Raw genomic sequence first — 12,175 nt, 5'->3', positions numbered from 1 at the left:
AACCTAATAGAAGATGACTCCTTATTCATGGTTTACTGTTTCAGTTTCTGTAGATAGTTCATTACTAACTTGAAGTTTTCACGAGCTTAGTACTTGAATTACTTGACTATTGATATGTGTCTTAATTTACATCAGTATATTTCGCAGTCCGTTATAAATTTTATTTTTCCATGATCGACCTTGGCGACATTCTGTCTATATCACTTCCATTTTGGTTCAATTCTGAAGTTTTTGTGCATATTTAAATAATATATAAGATAGTTCTGGACATCATCTTAAGCGATAAGATTTAATACATAATGTATATATTATATATATTTTTAGTGGCAACTTACGTGTAAAGAGAATATCTGGAAATTAGCTTTTGTAGGCACAATGCACTTTGCTGGTCTTGTGTTGGGTACAGCATTGTCTGGTTACTTTGCTGATCGGTATATTTACTTTATTAAAAAAAATTTTTCATTTTTGCTAATTTTTCATAACAATATTTTTTAATAGTTTTGGACGCAAAATAGTTTTCATTATTTGTATTATTTTTATGGCTATAACGGGCATAGCCCAAGGACTTGCTTGGGACTATAACAGTTTCTTATTATTTGCTTTCCTTAATGCAGTCGGAACATCCGGTGTATATCCACTTGCATTTATAATTGGCGTGGAAATGGTTGGTCCTCGTATGCGTGAAATGTCGTCAATAGTTTTAAACTATTTCTACGCTATTGGTGAAGCTATGGTTGGATTGACTGCATGGTTACTTCACGATTGGCAATTGTTACAATTTGCACTTTCCGTACCGCCTTTATTCTTTATAGTATATTACTGGATAGTACCGGAATCGGTACGTTGGTTACTTGCACGCAACGAGAAAGAAAAGGCTGGGCTAATTATACAAAGAGCAGCAGCGATAAATAAAAAGGAATTATCAGCGGGACTATTGGCCAACTTTAAGGTTGAAAATTGTAATGGAACCAAATCCAAATCAAAAGCGGATAAGAATGAAATCTGGTCAGCAGTAAAGCAAGTGTTTAAGTCAAAAACTTTACTGATACGTTATACAATTATGTTATATATATGGTAAGCTTTATTAAGTAAATATTATATCATATCATAGAAAATTTACTGATCTAGAAAACCATTTAGCTCGTAACGAATTAACCTTATCTTATGTTTAGCATATAAAAGTGTAGTTACAGAAAACATAATTTTCTCAATATCTGTATTTTAAAATATATAATTAAATATTGTAATATATTATATATAATTACAATATTATAATTATAATAATTAAAACATATATTATAAATATTAAATAAAATCATTTTTATTTAATGAATTGAAAATGTGATATTATTACAGGGCTATCAACGCAGTCGTCTTCTACGGACTGTCATTAAATTCCACTAACTTAAGCGGAAACAAGTATATTAATTTTGCACTGGTTTGCTTAGTTGAGATACCTGGTTACTCCTTAGCCTGGGTAAATAATCTGTATAAATATATAGATTAGATTTGATATGCCTATCACATTATTATAATATTATCAATTTAGATTTCATTACGTCGGTTTGGACGTCGTTTATCTCTTACCGGTTCGTTGTTTCTTTGTGCTGTAACATGTGTGGCAGGTGGCTATATAACCAAAGGTAATAATTTATTAACAATTTTTGTTAATAATTTTTTCTTAAATGCTTTCTTCTAAAAATCTCTATATTTTCTTATAAAATAGTACAACTAAATTTGGAATCACGTAAATTTTATTTTTCTAAATAAATATTATATGTATTGAATATATTTTAATAGATTTCTTAAACTAGGTACTACATGGGCTATTATTACGCTATTTTTAATTGGTAAATTGGGCATTACATCATCATTTGCTGTAATATATACTTATACAGCAGAAATGATGCCAACTGTAAGTAGTTTGTATAAATGGTACTACATATAAACGATCCATTACAATTTCTCGATATTTTAAGGTAATACGTAGTGGTGGTGTTGGTGTTATGTCTACTTTTGCTCGATTTGGTGCTATGCTTGCACCTTTTGTGCCGCTCTTGGTAAAAATATTGTTTAATATATAATAAATATATTAACCGTACTTTTAAATATATTTAGGGAGTTTATTTTGAACCTCTGCCATTACTTCTCTTTGGCGCAGCTTCATTTTCCGCTGGCATATTGGCCTTGTTATTACCAGAAACATTTCGTAAAAAATTACCTGATACAGTAAGTATATATTATTATTATATTAGTATTAGATTAGTTAATATTTAAAATAATATTACTTTTATCTCAAAAAAATCTCTACTGTTTTTACTCACAAAATTTATAGATTGACCTTTCTTTTAACGTATAGATTAAAATTTTATCTTATCACATACACTGTAAAATCTTTTCTGCAAGATTTGGGTTAAAAAGATTATAATAACAATTTATGATATCTCATTTTTATGACACAATTTAGGAGTCCCTTCAAATTAAATATCTAAATTTATATTCTCAAAATTAACAATGTAGACATATGTATATATGTACACTTTTATATAAAACTTTATTTATTTTTAAATCTAGTTACTTTGGAACATTAAAAAAGTATGTTTTACACTAGAAACAAAATTTTATATCTGAAAATACTAGTACTTACATCCATTTAAAACCATATGGTGGTTATTACACCATAAAAAAATTCTGTTTCTTCAAAAATCTGCCATTGTAGTCATTGTTTTATATAGATTTTTATGTCTGTATATATTTATATATATATAATGAGCTTCATTTGCTTCTTAGAAAATGTTTTAAAGAACATATATCTGGTTTCGCTTTGATTTCGCGATAATTATTATTTAACTAGTTGCTTAAGTTCTTATAATCATCGAAAAATGCCTTCTTTATGAAATAAACTTACTTGCAAATATATTTGTTTCTACGAAATTAAATTTAAAAACATTATTTTTACGATTTAAACATCTTCATTTCATTCACTCATGTAGTCAGTGCACAATTTAGTTTAACTATTCCAAAAAACTAAATGAGATTATAAATAACAGTGGTTAGAGACTTTCAAAGTCTCTTAAATACTTTGAAAATCTCACAGAATTATGATAGATAGACTGTACATGCTAAATGATGTATAGTGTTTTGAGCCCTTAGATATTACTAAACTTACAATAGCGTTGATTTGTTAATGTTGACATGGGAAACAGGAATAGAAGAATATGTATCAAAATTTGCAATGTTGCAATAGAGTTAGCAGTTACGAAGAGGCTATCAAGATTAAAGAATTAGCATTGTAAATTATATATTTATAATTGCTGTACAACGACATAACACTCTGAAAATTTTTAGGAAATTAATTAAATTTTAAGATTAACCAGAAAACATTGATGTCAAACAAATAGTATTGTATTAAAGACAATTGTGTCATTAAAAGCTCATCCATAACAATAAACAAGTTCCACGGACTATATTAACAACAAATTGAATATCATCCTACGTATATTTTAAATGAAATAACCCTATTACACTAAAAAAAAAATATTCGTATAAAATATATTAAAAAGTAATAAATATTCTATAAATATTATAAAGTAATATATTAACAAATATTATATTAAATATTTACTTTAATCATTAACTTTTTTTTAGGTATTAGATGCAAAACTATTGGGTAAAAATAAAAAAAAGACCACAGAAACTGAGCCAGAAGCAATTAGAAATAATAGTACAAGTAACTCGAACGATGAGCCTGTTGGTATTCAAAGTGATACTGGATAAAATTAATAATAGATTAATATATAGATTTTGGATAATGGAGTACAAAGCTACTTTTTATTTAAGTATTTAAAGAAAACCTATATACAATATAGCTTTTCAATTTATATATTTACAATTACAAAAACATGATATTTTTATATAATATACAATTTTTATACTTATTTAACATAAAATATGTTAGCTTTAACACTAAATAAAAAAATTACAACTTTAAAATTAAAAATTACTCGTCTAATGTGATCTGCATGCTCGCAACTTTTATGATGATCCATGGAATCCACTTAGACCTGGTTGTGTAATGTATTTTCAATTAATTAATTTATGATGAATTTTATTTCAATAAAAGAATTAAAATTAGCAAAACCGTAGTTTACTTTCAATAAACTTTTCATATTTAGTGATATATCTATTCACCGAAATGTTCCGCGTACCTGTCTGGATCCAAGATCACACCAAATTTATTTGAAAGCTTTAAACTTATATTTTTCTTATTGCGAAACTTTATAATTTGATAAAAATTATTAATAAATGACCTTTTCTCTTCGTTATTAACTTCTATGGCTGAAACATCCGCAATTCTTTCCTTCCGTTTTCCCCAAAAATCAAGATAAGCAAATTTTATCTTCTGTTCCTCGCTGTTGATATAAATAAAACCAATTAAATTGCGTATTACCAAGCTAAATAGCGTCAATGTGATGAGACCAGATGCTCCTATGATTGTGACTACTAAGCAGGTATTAGTTGGAAAGAGCACAGCTTGCTCAAACGCGTAGCTAATTGGCACTGAAATTGCTGTAGCAATACCCTGATAAGTTTTAATCTGACTTACTACCGAAGCTGCCCTAATAATGGGTAATTGATATATAGTTTCCCATCGACTTTTGAATGTAGTATTCATTCTATGAGTATTCATTAATTTTTTATGCTGTAATTCCGTTCCGTAGCACGTGTAAGCTGCAGGTATTTTATATAAATTTTTCACTGTGCTAAATCTACAATTCTGCAGAAATCCCCGTTGTAAGACATTCATTCTTTAAATATATTAGTTATTTAATAATTTATTTAATATTATATATATACATATATACCTGCAAACGTTCAACTCCTAATGCGGTTTTATATCACAATAAACAATAACAGCTGTTATAAAATAATTACTTCAGCTGACGTTTGTACATAAAGTGTTGGTAAACGTATTTTATAATTAACATATTTCTAATGCCTGTATTAGGTACCCCCGTTAAAATATATAAGTAAGGCGTATTTAAAAACTAACGAGATTTTTTAATTCTTTTTAAAAGAATTAATTTAATTAATAATCAGAAGCGTTTTTCATTCAAACACAATATTGTAAGTATTGCTTATTTGTGTATATACAAGCCTAAATTAAATATTGTAAAAGCCTGTTACTGTACTGGACTGGAACTGATAGACTTAGAAAAGGCTCGACTCCTGGATTTAAATTGAATTGTATCTTGCTTATATACAATGCAATTTCAACACTGTACTTACTTTTTAAATCCACTCTTACATATTTAAATAAAATTGATCCACTTAGTAGTGATACGCGTATCCATGCTTTTGAATTTATTATATACGAAATTCGGATGAAGTGTAACCCAAAGTTACTCAAAATGTTGCATCACTAAACCTAAATACCAATCTTAATATGAATTAATAGTTCATATTTTGTAAAATTCTAAGCTATATAGGGTCGTAATTAATTTTACAACTTAATAATATTACATTTAACATGTGGATGATGAACTCCAGTTAAACAACAACATTTGGCTAACAAACAAACGTTGCTCATTTACTTTTGCTACAATTCTTGTACCTGCAACAACTGATTATTGATTTTTAGAATTATAATTATTGCAGTATTGCTATTTATTATTTAAAAATTTAGTATGTATTAAGTAAGTTAGTGTTGCTAAATAAACCTGCTCTTCCTATAAATTGTACTTAATATTTTTAAACAATTGGTAATTAGACACTCTTCTGCCTTTCTGAACTTAAAACCGATTCTTTGTACTGTCAGTAAGCTCTAACTTGTGTCAGTGTTTATTGTAAACGATATGTACATAAATTTTGATTTGCTTAATGCTTATAACCAAATAAGAAAAATAATTTGGTGCCACATGACTAACAAAGCAATATATAATACAAGTACTGTCTTCAATCAATTAAAACTTTTAAAAGTTGTCAAGACTGCTCCAAATAAAGTAGTATTGCAAGGTTTATGAATAGTACAAATCAAATTATAACTTATACTGTAAATCGATGAATAAAAAGACGATTTAGGACGTGTGCGAGTTAGGCTAAGTTGATGCTAAACCAAATGGGAGATTTTTGGGATTTTTTGCACTGCACACATTTAGCCATTTATTAATACGTATCGACACATCACCACATTATCGGCACAACTTAGAATGTCCCTCATTTAGAACGCAACTTAGCCTAACTCGCACACGACCTAAGTAAAAATACTTAAAGAATCATTGCAGAAGTTTTGACAGGGCACTGTAGATTGAACCATTACATTATAAAGAGAATAATACCTTAAAAAATGAGCTGGTAGCTGGTAGTTGGTAAATGAAAGAGCTACCTATTTGAGCATCTCAGATCGGATGAAGGAATAAATTTTTGTAAAGTAAGTTTAATATAAAAATTTATTGAGAAAGTTGAAAGTAGAGAACAGATGCTCATATTTTAATTATATTCTAAGACCTTGATCTCATGTTATGAATAAAGAACTTTTTACTAAGATTATTTTAATAGTTCTGTTTGTTTTATTAGATGATATTGCATTGACTTACAGATAAAGATAACTTATAATCTACGATATATTTCTTTTTTTATTTGTTTTTACGATATTTTTTATTTAATTTACTCAAATGCCGCACATATTATTTTCATCATATATTAAAGATATTACGAGTACAGCATTTCATGGGAAACTGGGTACATATACCATTGACCATTACTCATAAAAGTATCTACATTTGAATTTATCTAATATACGGTTTCTAATAATTGTTTTCATCATATCTTGAGTATACTCCTATACATCTGATTTACGACTGAATTTCTCATACCACTTTTACTTAAGTTAAGTGCGTTCATAAATTTTATTTTAATCTTTTAAGTTTTAATAAATCAAATCTTAAGTCTCTAACTATTGTGGCGAGAAAGTAATTTATGGAGTAATATGACACACACTTTTATATTAATTATAAATTTAATAATGCTTTAGATTTAATTTATCAGATTTTTGAAACAGACTAAAATAATTTTTGCTATTAAAGGAATACTAAAACATTATTTTAGGACTTATTTTCACTTTTTATTTATTAACTATGTATATGTTCAATTTAGAGTTTGGTCTTTTGAGATCACTTTGAATATAATGTTTTTAGGTTGTTTAAGAGAATTGTTGTTAAAAAAATTTGAGAACACTTATTAGAATGAAGCAATATCATATCAGGCTAGATAAAACTGATAGTTGGTTCCACAAGCTTTAAAACGGTATCGTCTTGAAACCAATCATCGTCGACGATCAAGTATCGCATGTAGCACCTGTCGGATTAAGAAGTTCCTAACAAAGGTGAACTAAGAAGATTATCCCATATCATCATAATAACCATAAGCTTAAAAATTTATCAAAGCAAAGTTCATATAGTTTTTTAATAAAACTATCATTGATTTGTGTCTATTCTACGAAGCTTTTATCAAAAAATGAGTATTAGAAATTTCCAAATATTTAATAATATTTAAAATGATATCTATGAGATTTACTAAACAACTTCTTGAACAAATATAAACGTAGTATAAATATATACTACATTTACACGTATCAATTCCCTTCATTAGATTTTGTATGAAGTTTGTATGAAGAATGGCACATATTGCTGCATATATGTCGAGGTAAGAACAATACTCTATAAATATACCTTTTTACCGGATTCACACTTAACCATTAATTCATACCTTTTTACTGGATTCACACTTAACCATTAATTCAATTTTAATTGTAATTTTAGCAGTCATTTCAAATTATTCTTGATTTCGATAGCAAAATAAGCCTAAATCAAATAGATTTGTATGGAAATTTCGACAGCTAATGATGGATTCACAAACTCTCATTTTGTCACTAGCTCTAATTATATTAAGAAGTAAACGTTCACACTCACTATGAGCTCATTTAAAACTTTTATATACTTCACTTATATCACACAAAAATATTAAATATGTAATTGATATATTAAACCATTGATATACATTTTATATAACAATTTTATATACAATTAATAAAAATAAAGATTTTATTAAACGCTTACTTCCAGCTATTATTTATTTACATTTTACATATAAAACATTTGACATATATTTCAAATTTTGTTAATTTCCCCTGTGGGAAATTTATTTTTAAGGGTTGTATTCGACATTTTTCGCATTAAATGAGATGAAATATTCATAATGAGCTCATTTATAAGTTTTTAGCTAAAGTAACTAAAAACTGTGGACATAATTGCAAAGTAAAGATTTTTTAAAAGTAGTTAATAAGTGTTAAAAATATATAATTAATCTGACAAACATTTTACAATAATACGTCATGAGAATGGTTATGCTTGCTTTCTGTTTGCAAATGTCAGTTTAAAATTTTTGACAGCTAAAATTACAATTAAGGTCGTGTGCGAGTTAGGCTAAGTTGCGTTCTAAATGAGGAAATTCTAAGTTGTGCCGATAATGTAGTGATGTGTCGATACGTGTTGATAAATGGCAAAATGTGTGCAGTGCAAAAATCCCCAAAAATCTCCCATTTGGTTTAGCATCAACTTAGCCTAACTCGCACACGTGCTTAAAACACTAAACTTGCTGCAAACTTTTAGTGACGCGTTCGAGTTAGGTAAGTATCGTTTATAAAAATGAGGGAAATTCTAAGTTGTGCCGATAATGTAGTGATATGTCGATATGTGTTGATAAATGGCAGTGCAAAAAATCCCAAGAAATCTCAAATTTGCTTTAGCATCAACTTAAGCTAACTCGCACACGTCCTAGTTTTAGTATATATTTTTGTAGTTAATTTGTTAAAAATGGTGTCAAAAATATGGTGACAATATGTGTCGTTCCTAACTTAAAATAATAAATCTCTATAAAAATATGCTGAAGAGGTTTAATAAATCTTAATGTATTACAAACGTGATATAAATAATTATATGTAAGCAGGTGTAAAACTGTTCTCAATAAGTAATCATAAATTTACGAGTGAGTGTAATAAGAAACTAATTATGAAAATTTCATGGCTTGTGTATTGAAGATAATTAAAAAGTCGGTAGTCTTAGTGATGTTAATTTGAAAAAATAATTTACGGCATTCTTATCTAGATTCTACAAAACGAAGTGTAACTATTTACTACAAAATAGCGCTGCATACATGAACTTCAATTCTGGCCCCAAATTGATTTTTTATTTTTTTTTTTTGTTTGTTTGGTGTAACATATAGTCGACATTCCTATTCCCAAACTATTAACTTTAATAACAAAACACAAAAAAGTAGTTGCCATAGTGCAAAGAATGCGGCACTAAACAATAACAATAAAAATACAATACATATCTAAATACATTAAAATAGATAGACTATAGTATATATAATATCTGTATAAGTATGTTATGTATAAGTACAAAAGAAAATCTAGTGTACAAAAAAAGAACAAAAAAAAGAAACACGACCGACAGTTAAGATATGTATCTAAATAATTTCGCTGCAACTGTTTATACCGCCGTTAAAATATGCAGTCAACAATCTGGCTAAGCAGCCAAAATGGTATAAACAATTTGGGGTTAGGAAGTCCAACTTCGTTCCGACTTCAGTAATGCGCGTACCGCTGCTGGCAATGCAGTCTTTGGCGTCTGGCCTGTTATTTGGTTGACTAGCAGCAGCCACCGCAAACGACAACAAATGCCAACAACGTTAGAAGTTCTGTGGCATAAGCAATTTAACGGCACATTACAGGTAGATACGAATGCATCTACCAGCACGGAGTCATGCAAGTTATGGCGAGAATGCAACGACAACGCGGAGGCATGTTCTTGAAATTTATAAGCAAAATAGTTGCTGCATTTTAATTTTTTTTTTTTTGTTTCTATATTAATATTTATGGTTTTTTATGGTATAAACATTTTGCAGTAACTTTGCTAGACGTTAACGTTGGGCTAATCTTAGAGAAAGGTGCTACTCAATCTTCTCATGCCACAATGCAGCAGTGAGTGGAAGACCTTTGAAAAATATTACTTTGTTTTTGTTTTTGCTTTTGTATTGTTTTAGGCTAACAACAAAATTGGTAGTGATTGTAGCACACCTTTCCAATTTTGAATTCATAAACAAAATTTTTGCATAAATGGCAAATAATTTGCCGGCGCTTGCACTTGGCCAAAATAAGGCATCACAGCTCGCTCGCTTGCTCGTACGTACAACGAAATAATCAAATTTGCTGATAGACCCGAAAATGTCTATGAATTATAAAAAGTTTCTGTATAAAAATGTGAAAAACGATATTAATGCCGCCGGCCGGCCGTCGCTTGTTTGAAGCTTTTCAAGCCTCACAAAATCGTTTTGCAATGCAATATTTCTGTTTATTAGACGATTTTGCAACGTGCGGCCGCTGAAAGATGGTCTCTTCCGCGCCGGTGTCGGTGGGCAATGAATAATTTGTTTATAAACTGTGGAACGTTGATATGTTGTTGTTATGGCCAGAAGCATTTGGGAGCGCCAAAACATTCTCTGCGCCTCCTGCTTATTATATATTTGCGATGGATCCACTAAAGTTGGTGGTGAAAGGTCGTTTTGAATGTTTGCTTGTTTATGGTTGGCTTATCTATTTGGACTTTATTTTATTATTACTTTGTTTAACAATTTTGAGATAGTTCTTTATTTTTATTTTATTTTTATTTTTTTTTTTTTTTTTGTTTTATTGTAATTTAATGCTATTGTTTTTTGTTTGTTGCATTGCTTATGCAAATTGCATTTATAACATTTTGTGCATTTGCAATGTGTTACGCTCTGGTTTGTTTCTCACGTGCTTAACTGATTAAATAAATTATACTTCCAACTTCTCAACCGCTTGCAGGTTTCCGACATACTTTGTACTTAAGGTAATTGCATTTTTAAATAGAATGTAAAGCAGGTAACCTTATATTTTACAAGAATATATTGTAAAAGTACTTCTTTATGACTTAAAGATATTAACTATTCATTTTATTGCAACAACAAAACGGAAGTCCATTATAAACGCTAAGCAGTTGCGGCATACACTAGACAATTAAACAATTAATAGCCAATTTTTTCAAAGAAAAGCCACTAAAATTGTTATTATTTGGTAATATCGGAAATAGCTTTATGACCACCTGTTGAACTGAATAACGATAAAGTCTTTCATACTATTAATTAATGATGATAAAGCTTAAATGAGGTGTTTGATAAAATAAACCATTCACATATATTGTTAGTTTATAGGTCAAGGAGATTTTACATTGTTTGAAAATAAATTATATACTACGTTAATTCATCTATTTAATTTTGAAATTCTCAAGACTCTTATCATGTCTGCGCTACTGTATGGTATAGAAGCTTAGACAATTATCAACAGTGCATTCGATATGTTAAGAATATTCGACAGAAGAATTTAACTATGTTCCATTATGCATTGGCATTGGCAACTATTGAATTAGTTGGAACGATAAGCTGTATGAGGAATATCGCGACATTGACATAGTTAAGTGCATAAAAATTCAGTGGCTGCACTGGCTTGGTAATGTCGTGCGAATGGCAGAAAGTGCTCCGGCTAGAAAGGTGTTTGATTCGGTACGCATAGGTGAAAAATGCGGTAGAAGACGGTCGCATCTTCTGTGGAAAGACCAGATGACTAACAATTTGTGGGAGGTCGGTACTACTAATTGGAAACAGCAAGCAACTAATCATGCTAACTGGGGAAGGCTTCTCGACGCGGCCAAGTACGACTTACGCCTGTAATGGCAAACTAAGTAAGTAAATAAGTAATATTGGAATTCATTTCTTAATTGCATCCAAAGGAATTGCTTACAACTGGTAAAGCTGGCTTTTGATACAATATTGTATAAACTATTTAATATTAAAAACTCATTTAGTTCCTTTAATTTATTAAATATTACGAGTTATACTTCAAAAAATTAACGAATAGTTTTATTATAGTATTTAATCTTAAAAAAAGTGCCTAGCAATCATATAGTTTGTTGGAGAAAAATTATAACAATATTCCATCCAACAAAATTGTGGGAAATGATTGTAATCCACTAATTTAAAAAGGGTAAACGAACAACGAACTGGGCACTTAAAAAGCGCGTGAACCTACAATCTAAAA

At 29.0% G+C, this 12,175-nt stretch overlaps 2 protein-coding genes across 3 annotated transcripts; one reads left to right on the top strand and one right to left on the bottom strand.

Annotated features, from left to right (window-relative positions):
- Positions 1-292: 292 nt before the first annotated feature.
- Positions 293-3,822, top strand: LOC119663573 (organic cation transporter protein-like). 2 transcript variants are annotated; one of them, XM_038073184.1, is made up of 9 exons: positions 293-431; positions 499-1,074; positions 1,357-1,477; positions 1,550-1,643; positions 1,727-1,747; positions 1,815-1,915; positions 1,980-2,060; positions 2,119-2,229; positions 3,649-3,822. In XM_038073184.1, exons 1-9 carry the CDS (start codon positions 376-378, stop codon positions 3,775-3,777), a joined length of 1,290 nt encoding a protein of 429 aa, XP_037929112.1. In that variant the 5' UTR covers positions 293-375; the 3' UTR covers positions 3,778-3,822. The 2 variants fall into 2 exon arrangements, with proteins under 2 accessions (XP_037929112.1, XP_037929113.1); XM_038073185.1 differs by lacking the exon at positions 1,727-1,747.
- A 129-nt stretch (positions 3,823-3,951) lies between these two features.
- LOC119663574 (transmembrane protein 186-like) lies at positions 3,952-4,902 on the bottom strand. Its single transcript, XM_038073186.1, has 2 exons — positions 4,866-4,902; positions 3,952-4,808 (listed from the first exon to the last, which is right to left on the bottom strand). The coding sequence occupies exon 2, from the start codon at positions 4,805-4,807 to the stop codon at positions 4,184-4,186; it is 624 nt and encodes a 207-aa protein (XP_037929114.1). The 5' UTR covers position 4,808; positions 4,866-4,902; the 3' UTR covers positions 3,952-4,183.
- Between the last annotated feature and the right edge of the window lie 7,273 nt (positions 4,903-12,175).

The sequence above is a fragment of the Teleopsis dalmanni genome, unplaced genomic scaffold, assembly GCF_002237135.1.
Source record: "Teleopsis dalmanni isolate 2A unplaced genomic scaffold, ASM223713v2 unscaffolded_contig_0589, whole genome shotgun sequence".
NCBI classification, from domain to species: Eukaryota; Metazoa; Arthropoda; class Insecta; order Diptera; family Diopsidae; genus Teleopsis; species Teleopsis dalmanni.
This window is presented reverse-complemented; position numbering and strand designations above follow the sequence as displayed.